Source organism: Colletotrichum paranaense (genome assembly GCF_030867605.1).
Source record: "Colletotrichum paranaense strain IMI 384185 chromosome Unknown Scaffold_1.1, whole genome shotgun sequence".
Taxonomy (NCBI): Eukaryota; Fungi; Ascomycota; class Sordariomycetes; order Glomerellales; family Glomerellaceae; genus Colletotrichum; species Colletotrichum paranaense.
Window position 1 is genome coordinate 2,506,834 of NW_026848959.1, and position 24,378 is coordinate 2,531,211.

At 27.9% G+C, this 24,378-nt stretch overlaps 6 protein-coding genes across 6 annotated transcripts; 5 read left to right on the forward strand and 1 right to left on the reverse strand.

Moving 5' to 3' along the window:
- Window positions 1-211: 211 nt before the first annotated feature.
- CPAR01_00909 (uncharacterized protein) lies at window positions 212-319 on the forward strand (the record flags this gene model as incomplete). The annotated part of the gene is made up of 1 exon (XM_060485199.1): window positions 212-319. A coding segment is annotated over one exon (108 nt), but the record flags the coding sequence as incomplete, so codon positions are not given.
- A 6,999-nt stretch (window positions 320-7,318) lies between these two features.
- Window positions 7,319-9,026, forward strand: CPAR01_00910 (uncharacterized protein; the record flags this gene model as incomplete). The annotated part of the gene is made up of 4 exons (XM_060485200.1): window positions 7,319-7,360; window positions 7,982-8,035; window positions 8,085-8,254; window positions 8,474-9,026. The coding sequence occupies 4 exons, from the start codon at window positions 7,319-7,321 to the stop codon at window positions 9,024-9,026; spliced, it is 819 nt and encodes a 272-aa protein (XP_060356057.1).
- Window positions 9,027-9,549: 523 nt separating this feature from the next.
- Window positions 9,550-12,663, forward strand: CPAR01_00911 (zinc-binding oxidoreductase; the record flags this gene model as incomplete). Its single annotated transcript, XM_060485201.1, has 2 exons — window positions 9,550-10,297; window positions 12,650-12,663. 2 exons carry the CDS (start codon window positions 9,550-9,552, stop codon window positions 12,661-12,663), a joined length of 762 nt encoding a protein of 253 aa, XP_060356058.1.
- A 4,710-nt stretch (window positions 12,664-17,373) lies between these two features.
- CPAR01_00912 (uncharacterized protein) lies at window positions 17,374-17,514 on the forward strand (the record flags this gene model as incomplete). Its single annotated transcript, XM_060485202.1, has 1 exon — window positions 17,374-17,514. A coding segment is annotated over one exon (141 nt), but the record flags the coding sequence as incomplete, so codon positions are not given.
- A 461-nt stretch (window positions 17,515-17,975) lies between these two features.
- Window positions 17,976-18,158, forward strand: CPAR01_00913 (uncharacterized protein; the record flags this gene model as incomplete). The annotated part of the gene is made up of 1 exon (XM_060485203.1): window positions 17,976-18,158. A coding segment is annotated over one exon (183 nt), but the record flags the coding sequence as incomplete, so codon positions are not given.
- Window positions 18,159-22,452: 4,294 nt separating this feature from the next.
- On the reverse strand, window positions 22,453-23,787 carry CPAR01_00914 (uncharacterized protein; the record flags this gene model as incomplete). The annotated part of the gene is made up of 5 exons (XM_060485204.1): window positions 22,453-22,773; window positions 22,839-23,169; window positions 23,292-23,377; window positions 23,463-23,625; window positions 23,696-23,787. The coding sequence occupies 5 exons, from the start codon at window positions 23,785-23,787 to the stop codon at window positions 22,453-22,455; spliced, it is 993 nt and encodes a 330-aa protein (XP_060356061.1).
- Between the last annotated feature and the right edge of the window lie 591 nt (window positions 23,788-24,378).

A 24,378-nucleotide genomic window follows, 5' to 3' on the forward strand; every position in this document is an offset into this window, starting at 1 on the left:
AAATAAGACCGCTACGATTTTTATTAATATAGTAAGATTCTAGAACGCCTTAGAATTACTTTTCTAAGACCCGGACGAGGTCCGATAAGCTAAAAGAGACTTAAGAAATCTTAAATAAACTAAATCTATTTCTTATTACGTAGCCGAGTTTAGAAAGCTTTTAGCTAGACTAAATACTACGGAGTAAATACGAATCTCTGACTTTTATAAAGGACTAAAAGACGAAGTTAAGAACGAGATATTTAAGCTCGATCTACTAAAAGAATTCCTAACTTATATCGAACTCGCTATTAGAATAGATACTAGACTCTATAAGTAACGCAAAGAAAAGAACTAACGAACGTAAGCTAATACTAGTAAATAATACTAATTACGATTCCTAGGATAAAAAGAAGCCCTATAAAATTATTATTAATAATATAGATTAACGTCTTATGGATAATATAGTAGACTTATAGACCTTAGTATTACTAACCGAGGACTACTTAAGAAGAACTTTAAATACTATAACTACGATAAACTAGGGTATATAGTACGAGACTACTAATAACCTAAACGAATCTAAAATAAATCTAAAACTATTAGTATAGTAACTATAACTACGCTAAAAGCTAAGCTAAAAAATATTTATAAATCGTTATTATAAACCGGATACTTTAATAATAACTACCTTATTTATTAAAATAGTAAAAAATAAGTAAGTTAGTACCCTAAGGAACCTAAATAACTTGCTATAATAAGAATCGATGCCGAAAAGACTAATACTAAAACTTTAGCTATAAATTGATGAATCCCTAATGCTAAGGTTCTTTGTAAAATTAACGAATAACTTAACGAAGCTATTTTTAGTAAATAAATTATAATAGAACCCCTACTAAACGTATTGCTAATGACGGTAAATAAGAAAATAGACTTTAGACCTAATAATAAAAGTAATACTAAGTCCGATACTAAAAAATTGGATAAAGACCCTAGCTTAGAATAAAAAATTTAAGAATAGAGTATAAAATAGCTCGCGGATTAAAAATCGCCCTATAATCTGGACGAACTTCGCGACGTTGCCCGATAACGTGCTTAGATAGAGATTATTAGCGGGTATATACTTAGTATAAATAATACTAGCTCTAAAAAGGAAGACGAAAAAAAGGAGCGACCTAAATATAAGAGAATTTATAAAATAAAAAACGACTAGTTTATCCTATTCTATAAAACTAGTAACCCGGGGATAGATAAAGAAATATTACCTATTTTAGAAAATAACGCTCTCTTAAAAAAGACCTACTAGCTATATTATAAGATCTTCTAGGTAGAATACTTAATTAACGACTATAAATACTATTATTATTAAAAAGAAGAAAACCGCTTTTACCTTAAAAAATTCTCTAATAAACCTATTTAAGAAGTCTATTTCGAATAAGACCTACCTTATTAATAATACGAATCTTCTAACGAGAACGGAATAGCTACCTTTATACTAGACCTAGATTACCTTATAGAATACCTAAATAATACCTAAAAGAACTAGGAAATATACCGAACGGACTAATATAAAATCTATGTAATACCTAAAGCCCGCGAATAGTAACTCTAAAAAGAATAAGTATAGGAAGAATAACTAAGAACTAGCTTATTTTAGAGGAACCCGGATAACCTTACTATAACCTTAAGCGCCTACCCGCATAATAGATATATCTTAAATATATAATCTAATATTAAAGTACTACGAGCTTACGAATTATTTCTTAGGGAGAGAGAACCTACTAAAAATAAAAGAGATAATATTTAAAATATAATCGATATGCTATACTCCCCTACCGAAGGATAGAGACGTATCGACTTAAAAAATAATTATGAACGACTCGTTAAAAAAGGACGAGCACTAGCTCTTAAATAATTAAAAAACTAAAAATACTAATTAAATAGGAACGATAAAAAGCGAAACTAAAAGTAAGGTTCTTCGCCGTAGCTTATAAACTAAGCTCGGAATACTTTATAATAAATATTAGTATTTAAAGATAACGAATACGCGCTATAATTAATAGCGGGGCACAAAGAGAATTTATATTTCTAAGAACTACTAAGAAATATAATATTTAATAATAAATAAAGAACGAACTATACTTACTCCGCAACTTCGAAAGAAAGCTATTCTAATATAATAGAGGATATATATTTTAGGAGACCGCGCACCTCTATACGAATATTTACGACTATTTAGAAAAGATCGCTTATAATATAGTAGAAATAGGAGATAAATATAACGTAATTCTAGGAATTATATAGTTACGAAAGTATAACCTACGGATAGATTAGAGAATAGGCTACCTCTAATAAATAGATTTAGTTACTAAACGACCTTATAAAAAGGGTTTAAACGAATTTTATATAGTACCTAAGAAATTAAAAAACGAAATAAAATATCTAGCCTATGTTAAGAGAGTAGAGCTAAATAGGATACTCATACTAGTAATAGACAATTAGGGATCGGATCTACTCTAGACTATACCTAAGGAGTACTAGAAATATACGAAGCTATTTATATCTAAAAAAGAAATAGGATTTTTAGAATATAGTAACTAAGATATAAAAATAGAACTTAAAGAGGGTAAATAACCGCAGTTCTACCCACTATATCCTTTTAACTAATAAGAATAATAAGAACTTAATAACTACCTCGAGAAAACGCTTACTAAAAGATATATTAGACCCTCTAACTTACTAGCCGGAGTACTAGTATTCTTCGTACTAAAAAAGAATAGAAAACTACGACTTATAGTCGATTACCAAGAGCTTAATTCGATTATTAAAAAAAATTACTATCCCTTACCCCTTATTACTAAACTTAGAGATTTACTATACGGAGCCTAATAGTTTACTATAATAGACCTTAAGGTAGCGTTTAACTAAATTAAAATTAAAAAAGGAGATAAATAAAAAACTACGTTCCGAATATAAAGGGGACTCTTTAAGTATCTCGTTATGCCTTTCGGACTTACTAACGTACCCGCAACCTTTTAAATAATAGTTAATTACGTACTTAGGGAATATATTAATATCTTCGTTATTATTTATATTAATAATATCCTTATTTTCTCCCCTAACCTCGAAATATATAAGAAGCACGTTTATATAGTATTTTAAAAACTCTAAGACGTAAAACTCTTTACTAAACTAGAGAAATACGAATTCTACGTATAAAAAGTAAATTTCTTAGGCTATATTATTACGCTAAGAGAAATCTATATATAACGATCTAAGGTAGAAGTAGTTAGGGACTAGCCTATACCTCTTAATATTAAGGACGTCTAATCCTTCTTAAGACTCGTTAACTTTTACTAACGATTCCTTAAAAAATACGCTAATATTATAAGACCTCTTAACGATCTAATATAAAAAAATATACTATTTATCTAGGACCCTAAATACGAAAAAGTATTTACTAAAATTAAAAATATAATTACGACCGAACTAGTTACTATAATCCCGGACCCTACGAAACCTTTTAAAATAAAAACCGACGTTTTAGACTTCGCTATAGGTATAGTACTTAGCTAATAAGATAATAAAGGATGCCTACGACCTTATGCCTTTTATTTTAAAGCCTTTTACGGAGCTAAACTTAATTACTAAATCTATAATAAAGAACTAATAGCTATTATCGAAGCCTTTTAAAAATAGAGATTATAGTTATCTAGTACTAAATACAAAGTTATAGTATATACTAATTATAAAAATCTCGTATACTTTACTATATTTAAAAACTTAAATAAACGATAAATATAATAGTTAGAATACCTCTCTAAGTATTATTTTAAAATAGTTTACTAAAAAGGATTAGAAAATAGCAGAGCGGACGCTCTTAATAAAAGACCCGACTATAAAGTCGAGGTCCCTGAGGAGACTTAGGTTATCTTTAAAAAAGATATAGACGGAAATCTTATACTAGCCTATAAGCTCTTAATAATAATTAGAAAAAGTAATACTAGCCTGACTAAAAAATTATTTCCTAAGACTATTATAGAAATATATAGCGCTAAAGTATACGGCTACTAAGGTATTATAAAAACGTAAAAATAGATTTATTAGTATTATAATAAATCCGCTATACGTACTAAAATCGCTAGTATAATTAAGGATTGTGCGACCTATAAAAAAAGTAAAAATAGCCTATATAAACCTTATAGAGAATTATAACCGTTACTACCCGTACTAAAAGTATAGTACTCGATCTTATAGGACTTTATTATTAAACTCCCTAAGTCCCGAGAACTACTTATAAAAATATAATTCGATAATATTTTAATTATTATCGACCGACTTATTAAATACGTATACTTCGTATTATATAAAAAATTAAGTAACGTAGAGGACCTAGTATATATATTTCTTAAAGTAGTTATTATAAACTATAGAATACTTAAAGAAATTATCTTTAATAAAAGAAGTATATTTACCTTAATATTTTAGAGATCCCTAATTTTATAACTTAATATAGACTATAAACTCTTAATTACTTTTTATCCGCAAATTAATAGGTAAATAAAAAGGATTAACTAGATCTTAAAAACTTACCTCTATTATTATATTAACTACGATTAAGATAACTAAATACTACTACTCCTAATAGCTTAGTTTATATATAATAGCGTAATAAGTAAAAGTATAAGATACTTACTATTCTACCTTAACTATAGCTTTAAACTAACTACTTATAGAAAAGTACGATAAGGACTATAGGCTATAAAAACTATAATAAATATAAAAAAACTTAGAAAACTCTAAATAAAGACCTTACTAAACCTCGAGTTCGTATAATAGCGTATAAAAAAATATACTAATAGATTAAGGATTAGAGGACTAATTTTAAAAAAGGGGGATAGCGCTTACCTCTTTTATTATAATATTAAAATAAAACGACTAAGTAATAAATTAGACTATAAAAAACTCGGACCTTTTAAGATTATTTAAAAAGTCTTACTAGTTAACTATAAATTAAGATTCCTAGATATGATAAAGTATTATCTGGTCTTTTATATTTTACTTTTTGAACTAGTACTTAGAGGTTCGTATATAGAGGATTATATTATTATTAAACTAGACTAATTAGAATATAAAGTTAAAAGAATTATCGATTATAGAACTAAGAATAGAATAAAAGAATACCTTATTAAATAAAAAGGCTATAGATATAAAGAAAATATATAAGAACCTATTACGAACCTCTAGAACTCTTAGGAATTGCTTTGGGAATACTAAAATTAAAATTAAACTCCGAACCCTTAGTTATTATAGCCTCCTAATTAACTATACTGAAAGCGCTAATAGACTAAGCCGCCCGTATTAAAGAAGATTTGCTAGGGACTTTGTCCTAGGAGTTAGTAGTAATTATCCCGGACGTAGTACGACCCTTTTTAAAAATTATTTACTTTTCTTTTTTTATATGCTCTAGCTTAGTAAGAACTTTGTTTACGTTTGACTAAGCCTTTTATAAAGCCTTTATCCGCTTATAAAAAAGCTCTTTAAATTTTTCCTCTTTATTATCTAAGTAACGAGACTTATTTAATATTCGCTTAACTACTAAAATTAATAATATAAAAAATAAAGATAAGAAAAGGAATATACGAGTATAAATTATATTTTCTAATATATTATAATCTTTTACCGTCTTACTAGTATAAATATACTCCCCGTAGATTAAAAAATCCGATAAAATCTTATAACGAAGACTATGCGAGCAATAATAAAAATAAGGTATAACTTCGGTACCCTCCTTAGCGATCTTTAATAAATAACGAAGTTAACGGAGCGTTAAAACTAACTTAGATTTAGTATTATTTTTACTACTTATTTTATTAGTATTATAAAAAAAAAGAAGCTTAACGGACCCTAACCTGGGTTACGAAAACTTATTTATAGGTCTATAGGATAAGACTTTTAAAAAGAAGACCTAATATTACGACCTAATATATATAACTAAGACTAGGGCCTACCCCGCAGGCTTATAATAGCTACGGCATATTATATATATAAAATAGGAAATATAAGGTAACTCTTACAGAACGGAAGAACTATAAATAAGTTACGTATAGATAAGATAAGATTAATAAGCGCCTATGCTAAGTAATAAGTACTTATACTAAGGAATAAGCGCTTATTTAGAATAATAAGCGCTTATTAGAATACTAATAGTAATTATTAATAAAAGGAATATTTATAATTAAACTTATATATAGTATAGACTTAAGCTGGGCTTAAAGATAGACTTCTATAGCTTCTTTAATAATTAACTTAGTATTAGATCTTACGATCGCTTTTAGCTATTTTTACTAAGAACCCCTTTTAATAAGACTACGATTAATTACTAAAGCCTTATTAACTTTACGACTTATAAATATAGCTTTAAGGAAGCTATTTATAACTATAATATTATTATTAGCTTTATAGCCCTAACTTCTGTTAATATACCTTATTACGACTAGCTAGCCGTAATAAGAGTAATTAAAATATTATAACTAGTTAGTTATAATAAGTATATTAATAAAAGTTAAGGTTACGAATACTAAGTAAATAGTATCGTAATTATAAATAGCTTCCTTAAAGTTATATTTATAAATTATAAAATAAGTAAAGCTTTAGTAATTAATTATAATCTTATGAAAAAAGTTCTTAATAAAAATAGCTAAAAATAATTATAAAATTTAATACTAAGTTAATTATTAAAAAAATTATAAAAAGTCTATCTTTAAGCCCGGCTTAAATCTATATTATATATAAGTCTCGTTCTTAAATATATTTTTTATTTTTTAAGTTATTTTCGATTATTTTAATTTAAAATAATCGTTCGGCCCTTAAGTCGTATTAAATTATTTTAATTTAAAATAATCCTTATCTTATTAATACGTAATTTAGTTATAGTTTTTTTATTTTACGAGGAGTAGCTATATCCCTATTTTATTTATATATATAGTATACTTAGTTACTATAGGTAGTAGGCTAGCCTCTAAGTTAGTTATATATAGCAGGTTATAATATTATTTTAATTAAATATATACTTTTTAAGATTAAACTAGAGCTTTTTTAATAATTTACTTTTAAAACGTAATAATATAAAATAATCGGGAAGTCTACTTTTTTAATCTAGCTAATATTATCCCTAATCTATAAATAATAACTCCTCTAATTAAGGCCGTATTAAGCTAATCGAAGGAGGCATCCTATATTACTTTTATAGGTATTAGTAGTTCCTTAAAAGCACCGCACCGTAAGAGTCCCTCATACCCTACAGTTTTCAGTATATCAGCTAATTTTATTTCTCACCATGACCTTAAAAGCCATCTATATTCTCAAACAGAAGCTTTACGTACCTTGTTTCTCATACTCCGCTAGTTGCCTAAATCAAGACACGGTATGATTACAAATGTCGAAAATGGATAGTACTAGATTTAAGGGACCAAGAAACATAGAAATCATCGTGCGCAAGCTGGTATGAGTGGCAATTCATGGAGACTTACAAAGTGCTCCGTTGCCAAGAATCAGTATCAATCCGAACCCGAAACAAAAGGCGTTTACCTTACATGAAGATGTCATCTACGACAGCAGTCTTCCTTGCGCATGGCTTTCATTGCAGCCACACGGACAGTTCAAAGTTCCCGAGAACACAGTAATTTGATCATCTTGCTTGGAGTCCAGCTTTTTCGCTCTCAATAATACCATGTCTGCTGTAGTTCCTTGAGGCTGTGCTGCTGAAGACAGGCATTTACGGCTGATGGAGCACCTTGGCGCTCGTTACGACAATATAACGAGAAAATGAGTTGGATTTCATGATGTTGATACCCAGGGGAAGGGGTGACGAATATGTATAAAGCCAGAGAGCTGATCTCGATCATTCTTCAAAACCGTCATCACATCAGACATCTTAACTTGAAGACATCACTTTCTAATCATTCACATTGAACCTATCTCTACCATATTACTTCATCAGGTTGACGAAGCACCTCGCCTCTTGTCTCTCTCTGCTGCCACTACTCAGTGGACAGTCAGCTGCCGCCCCTGCGCCCTCCAAATGCACCTGAGCAACTACCGAGACGTGGGAAGTACTCAAACCCTTGGTCGGCGGTCCTCGCCAGGAGCACGCCGCCGTGGCTCTCGGCGATAGTATCTACGTTGTCGCCGGCATCGAACCCGACGCAAGCCAGCCGACCGGTGTCTCCACAATCGACTCTGTGGAGGTGTACAACGTTCCCAAAGACGAGTGGTCCTTCGTCGCGCCTCTTCCAATCCCTATGAACCACGCCAATGCCGCTGCGGTCAACAGCGAGATCTACATTCTCGGCGGACTCTCCGGCGGTGCGGCCTTCCGCGCGCTTCCAAACTGCTACGAGTATGATCCTGCGACCAACACGTGGACTGAGCTCCCTCCCATGCCCAATGGCACGGAGAGGGGCAGTTCCATCCTTGGTGTCACTGGCGATAGGATTATTGTTGCCGGCGGCATCAGTCTGCTCGAGCTCGGAGAAGATGGGCTCCAAGAGACTGTCGATACTGTCTCGTCTTCCAATTTTATCACAAAGGAATGGGAGCCATTACCTAGTCTACCTGAAGGCCGCGAGCACGCCGGGGGTGGCGTCATCGGAAACAACTTTTACGTCGTCGGCGGCCGATTCCGTAGCCAGACGACAGTCCGCGACACAGTTTACGTCCTCGATCTCAAGACGCTCAAGTGGAGCGAGCGAGCGCGAATGCCTACCCCTCGAGGCGGTGTCTCAGTGGCTATTGTCGGGCAACGAATCTACACCTTTGGGGGCGAAGGAAATCTGGATCCGGAGGCTGGTTTCGTGTTTAACGAAACGGAGGTGTACGACGCGCGCACCAACTCCTGGGAGAAGCTTCAGCCGATGAACACCCCTCGTCACGGCATGGCGGCTGTTCCGTACAATGGAAGTGTCTACACGCCCGGTGGTGGCATTCGCGACTTTGGCATCGTTGATGACATGGAGGTTCTCCACCCCAACACACTTAGCTGGTAGAGGAGATAAAGTCGGAGTAAGCGTGTAAACCAGGTTTAGCCTCCCTTCAGGGGTATTAGTAAGTAGATCTCGCCTCGTCGGAGACTTACCGGGGGAAGTTGGCAGTTTCTTAGCTAGCTATCAATCGCATTCCTTTTTTCTCAAAACTCCGCCGGTTGTCCATGAAGACCAAAAGATGCCCAGTCTATTCCGTCTAGTGGTTCAGGCACAGAGGGTGTGAGGCACCTGCAAACAAGCTTTCCAACCAGGGGTCAATCCGAACCCGAGATAACTTTAAATAACCCCTGTAATCCGACGGACTAGGTGCGGACTTCCTTTGACGCTCACAGCATCCGTATCGAGATCAGTTGCAATGATATATGAATTATTACCTGGCACTTAAGGCTGGTTGACGATCTTCAATCTTCTGTTAAGACTCACTCAAGCACTACCTTTTTACGTTCCCTGCAGGGTTATCTGACTTGATACCAAGTCATAACGCACAGCTTCCGCCGCACACCTCCCTTCGATTCTGCCAGTGAAGATGCAAGCTTGGCAATACAGCTCCATCAAGGAGACACTAGAAAACTCCCTTACTCTCAACGAAAACGCGATCCCACCAGATGCATCATCGCTCTCCAAAGACCATGTCCTCATCGAAGTCATCTCAGCGGGCATCAACCCCGTTGAGTACAAGCTGCCCGAGATCCCAGTCTTTGGCAAGTTCATGCTCCAGCCGAACACGAGTCCAGGCTCAGACTTTTGTGGCCGAATCCGTTCCAAAAACGGTGCCGACGGATTCTCCGAGGGTCAGGTTGTCTTCGGGGCCTTGAGCATCGGGACCAAGCTCCCGCGGTTTGGTAGTCTGGGTCAGCTCCTCGTCGCTCCCTCCTCCAACATTGCGCCGCTCCCTATGGGCGTCGACCACGACGACGCAGCTGCTATAGGCACCGCTGGGTTGACGGCGTTTCAGTCTCTTCCAAAAGAGTCGTTGAAGCCAGGGTCTAAAGTCTATATCAACGGTGGAAGTGGCGGTGTTGGTTCCTTCACTATCCAGTTCGCAAAGGCTGCCGGGGCCTATGTGGTCGCATCTTGTTCGACGTCAAAGGTCGATCTTTGCAAACGTCTCGGGGCTGATGAAGTTATCGACTACCGCAAACTCAACGTTGTTACCGAACTCAAGAGAAAGGGGAGTGTTTTCGATATCGCTGTAGACAATGTTGGCAGCACAGAGGGCTTGTACGAAAGCTTCTCGCATTTCCTCAAGTCAGAGGGAGTGTTCGTGCAGGTTGGTATGTCAAAGTCGATGGTAGGTATGTTGCGGAGAAGCCTGTTGCCAGGTTTTTTCAGTAGTGGTAAGAGGAAGTTTCAATCCGTAAGGGTAACGCCGAGCCAAGAGGATCTGGGCTCAATTGGCAGGTTGATAGTAGAGGGAAAAGTACGAGTGTTGATTGATGAAAAATTTGAGTGGCGCGACGCACCAAGAGCATATGCGAAGCTTAGGGAAGGACGTACAACGGGGAAGATTATCGTTCATGTCAACAAGACTTGAGAAGCAAGTTCTGTCATTGTTGATTTCTATCTAGGGTCTGCCTCAAACAATCGCATAATCACACTTAAGCTTGGGAATTCCGGAATGCTGTCTCCATTGTACTTGATCACTCTTATAAGTCGGAACACCCCCATTCGGCTACCCCCCCCATTCGGCCACCCTATTAAAAGTAGGTCTAGGAACATCGCTACTAACTATAGTTAATTAATTAACTACTTTTTATTATTATTATAATATAATTACTATTTTTATTAAGTAATTTGACCTTTATAATTTAACTAGGACTAATTAAACGCTCGCTAATATCTTTTTAAGCCCTTTTTATATTTTTAATATTAATAAACTTAGTATTTAAGTCTATTTAAATACTTTTTTTTTTTTTTAAGAACTATGCGCTTAACTTTAGTTTTTAGAACTCGAACTTATTATTAAGATAAAGTTAATAAAAAGGATTTCTTATTAAAGGCTTTTTTAATTTTATAAAAAAGTAAATATTAAGTATTATAGTTAGGACTAACCCCCCTAACGGAGCAATCCGCCGGGGCCGTACTGTGTATTACGTATTAAGGAAAACTAAGTATATTGCGCTCTATACTTAATTACTAATTAAAATAGCTCCCGACCTTCTGCTACGTAAAGTTCTCTAAGTTTTAACTATTTAGAGGGCGAGCTATACTTATTTTAATATATATAAAACCTCTTAGTATTAGCCTATATAAGTAGCTAGATCTTATATTATATACTCCTTTTTATTAAGAATTAAGGGGCCCCTTATATATTCCTTTATATTTATAACATAGCCCGTATTAAAAATATTTCTAGCTTTATAAAGTATAATTTTTAAGTTAGTATTAATATATTAGATTTTAATATCCGTATTAGCTTAGTTATTTATGGCGTTCGTATTATTACTTAGCTAAATTCCGTATTATTAAAAAGTATTATATTACTTTTTAAGTATATTTATATTAGTTACGATAGTTAGGGCGTCGAGGGGGCCTAATTTATCGAGCCCTAGAGGGGGGGAACTATTAAGGGGCATTTTTAATAAAGTAGTAGTTTATATATTAATAAGTTCGTTTAATAAGTTTATTTAATAAATTTATTTAGTTTAAATAGAGCTTTAGGTAATATTAGAAATAATAAGGATAAAAAGAATTTTTACGAGCTTTAATATAGTAAAGTAGCTAGATATTAGCTTTTTTAACCCTTTTTTTAAAAACCTTTACGTCGTTATTAAAATTTAGAACCTCTATAATTAAGGGCTATTTTTAACTTTTATAACTAACTTTTACTATCGACCTTTCTAACTAGCGCTACTACGTAAATAAAGAGGGTAGCTTATTTATTCCGAATTATATAGCGGTTTTCGTATTAAAATTATTATATTACGTTAAGCGCGTATTTAAAGTATATTATATATATTATATAATTAAAAAGTATACCGTATTATATAATTTCTTTTAAAAGCGTAATCCCGTTATGGTCGATTTTTTATATTTATAAAATTAGAAAAAAAACTATTATATAGTTAAGACTAAGCTTTATATTATAACTTAATATGCATAGTAAAGCTAGGGCCCCGCCCTACGGGACTTATAATAGCTACTATACTATATATATAAAAATACGAACTTAGGGTAATTCCTTTTAAAATAAAAAAACTATAAATAAATTACGTAACTACGATTATATAATAAAATAAAAAATAGACGCCTATAAATAAATAAAACGGACGATCGTAAATAAGTAGGACGAATAACCGTTTAATAAATAGTTAAATAATAATAAATAAAAATATTATAAAAAATATATTTAAGAACGAGACTTATATATAATATAGACTTAAGCCGGGCTTAAAAATAGACTTTTTATAACTTTTTTTAATAATTAACTTAATATTAGATCTTATAATTATTTTTAATTATTTTTATTAAAAACCCTTTTTAATAAGACTATAATTAATTACTAAAGCTTTACTTATTTTACGACTTATAAATATAGTTTTAAAAAAGCTATTTACGACTATAATACTATTTACTTAGTACTTATAACTTTAACTTTTATTAATATACTAATTATAACTAACTAGCTATAATACTTTAATTATTTTTATTTAGTAAATTTATTTTATAAAAAACTAACTAAATAATACGAATATATTAATTATTAATAATAATAATACTACGTAGCTTACCTAAGTAGCTATACTTATTATATAATAACTATATAATATAATATTTAAACTTAAAAATAAAAATAAGTAGTTTTATACTTAGTTCTTAATACCCTAACCTTTTTTAATACTTAGAACTAAGTACCCTAAACTAGAACTTTATAATAAATCCTTAAATATATTTTAAGGATTTCTTATTTAAACTAGGGCCTACTTATATTACTATAAATCTTTTTTTATTACTAAAGTAAATAAGGTTTATTATATAATATCTTTTTTTAAAAAGGACGCCCTTATTTAGTTCGAACTTTTTATAAAAAATTATTTTAAAAATAAATATAAAATTTAAAAAGTAAATACTAAAAAGATCTTTAATAATTATAATAAATTTAAAAAAAGACTTAAAAAAACTTTTAATAACTTTAATAAAAAACGAATTACTAAATAAAAATTTATAACCCTTATATAAAAAGGGTTAGTTAATAAATACGTATTTAAATTTAAGTAGATTATTTTTAAACTTAATTAAGGTAATAAAGTACTTATAATAGCTTTTTATTATGGTTTAAAAAAAGAAATTAAGGATAACCTTTTTTAATAAAAACGATTAAATAAGCTTTATAATTATATTAATATAATAATTAAAATTAATAATTAATTTTATAAATAATACTTTAAATAAAAAAAATAGAATATTTAAAATAACCGAGCTAAACTTAATAATAAATATAAATATAAATTAACGATTATTCTAATAAAATATTATAATAAATTAATAAACCTTAGTATTATAAAAAGGGAATAACCCCGTTAAAAAAAAGACTTTAAGTACTATAACTACGATAAACTAGGATATATAACTAGAGATTATTAATAACTTAAGCGTATTTAATACTAATCTATTTTAAAAAAGCGAGCTAATATTATAAATAAAAAAGTCCCCTATAAATAACTCTTATAAATAACTTATTATAATAATAATTATTTTACTTATTAAAATAATAAAAAATAAATAGGATAGTACTTAAAATAACTTAAAAATAAGGGGTAATTTAGATATAATATTATACTATTTATTAAAATATTAATAATAGTAATAAAAAAAATACTTACTTACCGACCTTATATTTTTAAAGAAAATAATATTAAATATATTATTATACTTTTTTAAATTTATAAGAATATAAAAAATAAGGCTAAAATAAACCCTATTATAAGGAATATATTTTACTTTTTTAAAGAGCGAATTAAATAAAAACTCCTAACTAATATAAAAAAGTAACTCTTTAAATTTAAAAAAAGAGGACCTAATATAAAAAAAATTATAAGTAGCCTCGTTTATATAGTACGACGAAGTTATATAAATTAAAAATAATTTATTAAGTTTAAGAAAGAACTTAATTTAAATAAAATCCTAACTAAATTTATTTATATAATATAATAGATAAACGTAATAAAAAATTTATTTATAATTAAAAAATAACTTAAAAACTTCTTATATAAAAATAAGATTAAAGTAATTAAGAGACTAACCCTTAATTTCGGAGTTATAAAAAAAATCAATTTTAATTTTAAAAAAGAAAATATTAAAATAAGAACTAGTTCTTTCTATTTTAATAAAATAGAATTATTTTATAATTTAGATAAACCTCGTAACGTTATTTAATAACGTATTTAAATAGAGATTAATTATAAAGTACTATTTAGTGTTAATAATATTAGTTCTAAAAAAGATAATAACGAATTATAATATAAATATATTTATTTATTTAAAAATAACTAAACCGTTTAGTTTTATAAAACTAAAGAATATAAGAAAGTTATAATAACTTTTTATATAAATAAAAACTGCTCTTTACTTAACCCCGAAGATCCCTTTTATAAAAGATTATTTTAAATAGAATATCTAAACAATAAATATTTTTAGTACCTTATATATAAATAAAATAGCCGTTTTTATTTATAAAAATATAATAATAAACTTATTAAAAATATTTATATAAAAAACTAGCTACTTAGTTAAATATTACTAAGTTTTAATAATAATAATAAAATAATATTTAGCCTAAACCTTAGTTTTTTTATAAAATATTTTAATAATAAGTATATAAAATAAAAAGACTATAAATATAATTAATACTAAATTTATTATATTAAAAAAGCTAAAGTATAAAAGGAATACTAAGAGAAATATAAATAAAAGAACTATTTAAAAAAGTAAATAATAAAAATTAAAAAAGCTAATTATAAAAGAACGATAAGAAATAAAAATAAAAAAAAAGTTTTTATATATAACTAAATAACGTAACGATATATATTTATAAGTTAACTTTAATATTTATAAACGAGGACTAAACGCTATTATTAATAATAATATATAAAAAACTTATATTTTACTAAGAATAGTAAATAAACTTAACTTACTATAAGTATAAAAAAATAATTTATATTAACTATAAATAGTAAAAAGAAAACGAGTTAATTATAATTACGGATATATTAATTAAAAAACCGTATATTTCTTAATATATATTAATAATTAATAAGAATAATTATAATACGATATTATAGAGATCGGAAATACTAATATTATCTTAAGAATCTCGTAATTATAAAAATATAACTTATAAATAAATTAAATTACTAACTAGGTCCTTTAAAAAAATTTAGTTACTAAACGACTTAAAAAAAAAAGGGTTTAAACGGATTTTTAATACTTTTTTAAAAAATAAAAATAAATACGATATATAGCTTTTATTAAAATAGTAAAAAGCTTTAATAAGTTCGTATATAGTATTAATAATCGAGGATTATAATAACTTTAAATTATACTTAAAGAGTACTAAATATATATAAAACTATTTATAAAATTTAAAAAAATAGGATTACTAAAATATAATAATTAAAATATAAAAATCGAACTTAAAAAAGGAACATAACTTAGGTTCTATTTAATATACTTAATAAATTAAAAAAAATAAGAGTATTTTAATAAATATATTAATAAGAAATTTAAAAAAGGATATATTTAATTATTAAATTCTTTTATAAAATTCCCCTTATTTTTTATATTAAAAAAGGGTAAAAAATGAAAACTTATTATTAATTATAAAAAACTTAACAAAATTACGAAAAAGAATTATTATCCCTTATTACTTATTACTAAGTTTAGAAATCTATTTTATAAAGCTAATTAGTTTATTATTATAAATTTTAAAAAAATATTTAACTAAATTCGAATTAAAAAAAGAGATAAATAGAAAATAGTATTCTAAATTCGTAAAAAACTTTTTAAATACTTTATTATGCCCTTCGGACTTATTAATACTCTAATAACTTTTTAAATAATAATTAACTACGTATTCCGAGAGTACGTTAATATTTTTATTATTATTTATATTAATAATATTCTTATTTTCTTTTTTAATTTTAAAATATATAAAAAATATATTTATATAGTATTTTAAAAGCTTTAAAATACTAAACTATATACTAAACCCTTTAAATACGAGTTTTATATATAAAAAATAAATTTTTTAAGATATATTATTACGCTAAGATAAATCTATATATAAATATTAAAAATAAAAGTAGTTAGGGACTAGTTTATATTATAAAACGTTAAGGACGTATAAAAATTCTTAAGATTCGTTAATTTTTATTAATAACTCTTTAAAGATTATATTAATATAATTAAACTTCTTAATAATTTAATATAAAAAAATAACTTATTTATTTAGGACCCTAAGTATAAAAAAGTATTTATTAAAATTAGGAACATAGTTATTTTTAAACTAATTATTATAATCCTAAACCCCCGAAAACTTTTTAAAATTAAAACTAATACTTCGGATTTTATTATAAAAGCGGTCTTAAAATAATAAAATAAATAAAAAAAACTTTACTTATATTATTTTTATTTTAAAATATCTTATAAAATAGAATTAAATTAATAAATTTATAATAAGGAACTAATAGTAATTATTAAAATATTTTAAAAATAAAAACTATAATTATTTAGAACTAAGTATAAAGTTATAGTTTATATAAACTATAAAAACCTTATAAACTTTATAATAAATAAGAATCTAAATAAACGATAAGTTAAATAAAGCGAATTTTATTTAAATATAATTTCTAAATTATTTATTAAAAAGGTTTAAAAAATAATAGGGTAAACGTTCTTAATAAAAAACCTAATTACAAAGTTACGGTCCCTAAAAAAATATAAGTTATTTTTAAATAAGAGAAAGATAGTAGTTTTATATTAATTATAAAGCTTTTTATAATAATTAAAAAAATTAATATTAACTTAATTAAGAAAATAACCCCTAAGCTTATTATAAAAATTTATAATATATTAGTATATAATTATTAAAAAATAACTAAAATATAAAAACGGATTTATTAATATTATAATAAAATTATTATACGTACTAAAATAATAAAAATAATTAAGGACTATGCGACTTATAAAAAATAAAAATAGCCTATATAAATTATATAGCGAGCTATAACTATTATAATTATTAATAAAAGTATAGTATTTAATTATATAGGACTTTATTATTAAATTACTAAAGTTTAGGGAACTATTTATTAAAATATAATACGATAGTATTTTAGTTATAGTTAATTAACTTACTAAGTTCGCCTACTTTATTTTCTATAAAAAATCTAATATTATAAAAAACTTATTATATATATTTATTAAGGTTATATTTTTAAGTTACGGTTTATTAAAAAAATTATCTTTAATAAAAATAAGCTATTTATTTTAAAGTTTTAAAAATTTTTAATTTCGTAACTTAATATAGACTATAAACTATTAATATTATTTTATTTATAAACCGATAAATAAATAAAAAAGATTAACTAAATCTTTAAAATATACCTTTATTATTATATAAACTATAACTAAGATAATTAAGTAATATTTTTATTAATAACTTAGTTTATATATAATAATATAGTTAGTAAAAATATAAAAAAATCCCCGTTTTATTTTAATTATAAATTTTAACTAACTATATATAGAGAAATATAATAAAAACTATAAATTATAAAAACTATAATAAATATAAATAAATTTAAAAAAATTTATAAATAAGCCTTACTAAACCTCGAGTTTATATAATAGTATATAAAAAAGAATATAGATAAATTAAAAATTAAAAAACTATTTTTAAAAAAGAGGAATAGTACTTATCTCTTTTATTATAATATTAAAATAAAATAACTAAATAATAAATTAAATTATAAAACACTCGGACTTTTTAAAATTATTAAAAAAGTCTTATTAATTAATTACGAATTAAGATTATTAAATATAATACAATACTATCCCGTTTTTTATATTTTATTACTTAAACTTATATTAAGAGGTTTATATATAGAAAACTATATTATTATTAAACTAAATTAATTAAAATACGAAATTAAACGAATTATTAATTATAAAATAAAAAATAATAAAAAGGAATACTTTATTAAATAAAAAAACTATAAATATAAAAAGAATATATAAAAACTTATTACGAACCTCTAGAACTCTTAATAATTTCTTAAGGAGTACTAAAATTAAAATTAAAACTAGAACTCTTAGTTATTATAATATCTTAATTAATAATTTTAAAAATATTATTAGCTTATACTTAACGGGTTACTAAAGAAGTATTTTTAAAATCTTTAAAAAACTTTTTTAATATAATTCGACTCTTTTTAAATACTATTTATTTATAAAAACGAAGATATTTTAACTTAAATAACGACTTATTTAACTTAGCTTAAGCTTATTAATAAGCTTTAGCTTTTTTTTATAACTCCGTAGCCCTTTTTTAAAACTACGACTTTTTTATTTTTTTTTATAATTAAAATAATTAGACTCTATTACTAACTAACTAATTATACTTAATTAGCTAAGACTTAATAAATAAAAATATAATATTTATAAATATAAATAGTATTAATAAATATATTATATAAAATACTTAAGTAATAATATATTTTATAAACTTTAAAATTAAAAAAAACTAAATAACGGACCCCTTGCGAGTAATAATTTAAATAAAGTATTATTTTTATATTTTTATTAAAAAAACGAATAATACGTAATAATTTATAATAAAATATAGCTATTAAAAATTTCGATTTTTTAATTTAACTTAATATTATATTAATATATTTTAAAAAAATACTTAACGATTCCTTAATTTAAAAATAAGTAATATATTTATAAACTTAGAGGATTAGATTTTTTAAAAAAAAAGTTAATATTATAACTTAATATATATAATAAAACTAAGGCCCCGCTTTATAAGATTTATAATAATTATTATATTATATATATAAAAGTACGAACTTAGGGTAACTCTTTTTAAAATAGAAAAACTATAAATAAGTTATATAATTATAATTATATAATAAAATAAAGAACGAATACTTATAAATAAGTAAGATAAATAATTATAAATAAATAAAACGAGACTTGTATATAATATAAACTTAAGCCGGGCTTAAAAATAAACTTTTTATAGCTTTTTTAATAATTAATTTAGTATTAGATTTTATAATCGTTTTTAACTATTTTTATTAAAAACCCCTTTTAATAAAACTATAATTAATTACTAAAGCTTTACTTATTTTATAACTTATATATATAGTTTTAAAGAAGCTATTTATAACTACGATACTATTTACTTAGTATTCGTAACCTTAACTTTTATTAATATACTTATTATAATTAACTAACTATAATACTTTATAAATAGTTTTAGTTATTTATAAAAATTATTAATTTTTTTAAAAGTTAATCAATTAATAATAGACGTTATAGAGGTCTACTTAACGATTTTAATAATATTAATATTTATTTACTTAGTATTGGTAATATTATTTAATAGTATAATTAAGCTAGATAATATTATAAGATTATTAAAAAGTATAATTATATAGTAGTTTTTTTTTAGCTTTATAAGTATAAAAGATCGACCTTAATAAAATTACGCTTTTAAAAAAAATTATATAATATAGTATACTTTTTAACTATATAATATATAAAATATACCCTAAGTACGCGCTTAACGTAATATAATAATTTTAATATAAAAACCGCTATATAATTTAGAATAAGTAAGCTACTTTATAGTAGTGCCGGCTAGAAAAGTCGATAGTAAAAGTTAGTTATAAAGGTTAAAAGTAGCTTTTTTTAACTATAAAAGTTCTAAATTTTAATAATAATATAAAGGTTTTTTTAAAAAAAAAGGGTTAAAAAGGCTAATATTTAGCTACTTAGAGCTTATAAAGACTTTTTTTATTCTTATTATTTTTGATATTACTTAAAGCTCTATTTAAATAAATAAATTTACTAAATAAACTTATTAAACGAACTTATTAATATATAAACTACTACTTAGATAATCTCTTAGTATATAGTTAATAATTAGTAAGCTAGGACTTTTTAAAAATACCCCTTAATAAGTCCCCCCCTCTAGGGCTTAATAATTTATACCCCCTTAATACCCTAGCTATTATAACTAATATAAATATATTTAAAAAATAGTATAATACTTTTTAATAATATAAAATCTAGCTAAATAATAATATAAATACTATAAATAGCTAGGCTAATATAAATATTAAAATTTAGTATATTAATATTAATTTAAAAATTATATTTTATAGAGCTAGAAATTTTTTTAATATAAGCTATATTATAAATATAAAAGAATATATAAGGAGCCCCCTAACTTTTAATAAAAAAGAGTATATAATATAAGATCTAGCTACTTATGTAGGTTAGTATTAAGAGGTTTTATATATATTAGAATAAGTATAGCTCGCCCTTTAAATAGTTAGAAATAGTAGAAAGTTAGGAGTTAATAAAAGGGAGATAATAGTTAAGTTAGTTAATTTTAATTAGTAATTAGGTATAGAGCGTAATATACTTAGTTTTCCTTAATACGTAATATATAGTACGGCCCCGGCAAATTATTTTATTAAGGGGAAAAAGTATAGCTATATTAAGTAGTTATTAGCTAGTTATTTTTTAATTACTTCGTATATTATCCCTTATTAAACTAAATAAATAAGTTATAATATAATAAACTAAGAAGTACTACTTTTTAATAATAATAAAATTATTTACTATATTCTCTTTATTAAGCTCTTTTTTATAATTAGTTTTAATAAAATTAAAAATAGTTATATTTAATAATTAGAGAATATAAGAAGTATATAATGATAAGAATAATAAATAAATATTATTAATATAATATTTTTATATAAATTTTATTATTATATAACTCCTATACCTATTTAGAATTAATAATCGAGGCTCTAGTTATAGGTTAGGTCCCTTAGTTAAGGGGGGCTTAGTTTATAATAAAAAAATTATTTTTAACTATATAAAAGTAGTTTAGTTTATAATTTACTTATTATTTATTATTATAAATTCCTAACTATTAAAATTTTTAAAATTAAAAAAGAACTATTATTATTAAACCGACTTTTTTTTATAAATTAATAATAGTTTAATAGCTCTATTATTAATAAAAATATATTTAATAATAAAAATTTAAGAATATGATTTAAGCTCTTTTTTTTATATTACGTTAGTTTTAATTATATTTAAAACTAGCTTATTAAATCCCTTATTCTTAAGGATATTAATCTTATTTATATTATATTTATTAACTTATTTAATATCCTTAATTCTTATTATATTAAGTAATTAAAACTAAGGCCTAATTATTTTAATAAATATTTTATTAATATATTTTAAATCTATAGGACGATTTTTCTAAATTTTAATAAATAAGTTCCGTTTTAAAAAAGTATTTATTTATCTCTTTTTAAGAAGATAATTATTTCCCTAAGCTTATAATACTTACTTAATAAATTCTTTAATTTATTTATAAATTAATATAATTTTTAAAGTATATTAAATATAAACTTATTTAGTTAGCTTATTTTTTTATTAAAAAAAAAGCTTTTATTAGTTTATAAAAATAATTACCTTAGCTTATTAATTTTATTAATAATTCCGAAGTATACTCTTTAAAATCCCGAACTTAATCGAGGCCCTCTTAATTAAAATATTATTTCTAATTACTTCGAGCGCTTAAATAATTTTATTTTCGGTATATAATATTATAATATAATAAAAAATATATATATTAAAAATAAATACGTTTAGATAATAATTATAATTATTATAGTAGTTTATAGATTGAGGGTAGGATTTTAATTAGGGTAGCTAGGAGGGATTTTTGGGGTGGCCGAATGGGGGGGGGTGGCCGAATGGGGGTGTTCCGACTTAATACCTTCTCGATACGTACAGCGTTTATGACATGGGGAACATCTTATGGTACGGATGTCCGCCGTGAGACACTCGCCATGAATATTCTTGGATTCTTTCCTCTCGCAAGGGTCGAAAGCAGGCGAAAGCCTCTAAGAATCAACCGATCAAAGAACGAAAGTTCAGCAGTAATAATAGTCTGGCATGGGAATTGGCTATGAGAATTTTCCATTGAAGCAACGCAGTCTATATAATATCCATCCGCCCATATTAAATGTAGATGCAATTTTCGCTCAGCCCAAAGCGGAAACTATCGCAATTCTCTCATCAACACCTCCATAGAACCTGTCTAATTAAAGTCTAACTCCAAACGAGAAGCTAAGACAAGTTGCTCTCGATACAGACCTCACTACGTGTAATCTCACTGGTACTCGATGCAGATGGCATCGCTCTTGATGTCCATAACCTCAGCAATGGTGATGTTCTCGGCAATACCAGCCATCCACATGACATGGTTGAGCGTGGTCTCATTGCCATTGTCATTGAAGTAGGGCAGGAATGCGTTGACACCGAGGGAGGAGGGCTGCACGCTAGACCAGAAGAAACCCTGAGCGACGTTATTACCGCCAATATCAGTCAGACGGGACTCGTTCTGAGCCTGCCACTGCCACCAGAGACGGTCCAGGTTGGTGTGGTGGAGGAAAAAGAGCGGGTCGCCGGGTGAGAGCGAGGGGTCGTCCATCTGAGGGATGCCATTAGTCTCATGGCAGAAAAGGTGCGCATTTTGAGAATGGAGCAGTTGCTTACAGTACCGCCGATGGCGTAGTGGCCACCAGTGTGAGGGGAGGCACCCAAGCAGTTGTTCAGGTTCACATAGTCCTCCAGAGCCATGCATGCATCGATAATCTTCTGAGCGACCTGATCGTACTCCTTCTGCTTGAAGTCACGGCTCAGGCAGACAGGGGCGACACGGTTGAGCTCGGTGTCGAGAGTCAGTCTGACATTGGTGTAGGGTCCATCAACAACGCAGCCGTTCGCGTCAAGGGAAGCGGAGCCAAAGCCGGCCGTGGCGCTGGCGTTCAGGATGCTCGCGTTCTCCAAGGGCAGGACGGCTTGCTCAGCCTGTTCGTCCCAGTATCTGTATGTGGCCCACTCGTTAGTAACAGTATCGCCCAGGTATGGTTATGATGCATCTATGTCAAGCCCATAGAAGAGCCTTGAATGCAAAAGGGATGAAGTGGCTTGTAATGAGTCACTTACGGCATGGGGCCAGTGTAGCCGCACTCATCGCGGAGGAGCTTCTCCTGGACTGTCATGTACCAACGGTGCCAAGGGAAGAAGGCGCCCTAAACAACAAACTCTGCATTAGCCTTCGTTTTTGATCGGTTACTCGCCTAATTCACTCGACGCTTAATGGGCCTTCACACTTACGACAGAGTGAACAAACTGAGCCTGAGAGACGTGGGCAGCCTGGAGTTCTTCCCAGCGAGTCGTGGAGCCAGCATACCCGGTCTTGGCAGGAGCCTGGGCAGGGTCCATCAAGCAAAGGGTCGCGCTAATGTACGAGGTCTTCTCATCGTCAGTCAGGGCGGACCTGTTGGATTCGTGTTAGCGAACTTCCTCTCCATAGCCTCGTTCTCTCAGGTGAAGAGGGCGGCACCAACCAAGATTTGCGGACGGAAGGATTAGTGCAGGCTGCTAGAACCCCCTGAGAGGCAGCCAGAATGGTGATGGCTGTGGACAAGAGGGAGGGCATCTTTGCTAGTGGGCGAATATCTTCTAACTTTAAAGAGATAAAAAAGAGTGACTGTAGAGAATGACTTGTGGTAAAAGAACGAGTGATAATTACTTGGTGGCAATCGTAGTAAAGACTGTGAAGTTGCCCGGAAAAGAGACATCCACTTCTTGGGACAGATGAACATCTATTTATCTAGACCAGATTCTAGTATACAGACTTTATGAAGGCATTCAGTTTACCTGGATCATTTCTGGCCAAGAATAAGCTGCCCGGCAGTCAGCCTCCATTCGAACTTGCTGTGGTTGCGTACCTGAGCATGGCGCAATACGCCAAGTCGGTTAAGGCCGACCGAGACCCCCGTGCTGCATAAGGTAGAGCATCCATTACCCCCACCGAGGCACATCTTCTTACCCGCGCTTCTAGCTGCATTCCACTAGAGGACAGAGATAAGGCCTTCTGGGGATGTTATTCCATCACTTAGAATGCTACATTACACGAGTCGCTGTCCTGATCTAAAGTCTAGGACGCGTAGTCCGATGCTGAGTATAGACTAGTGCGGCTCAGGTTTAGATCGATATGGCAAGCACAAGGTTGTGGGCCCAATGTTCC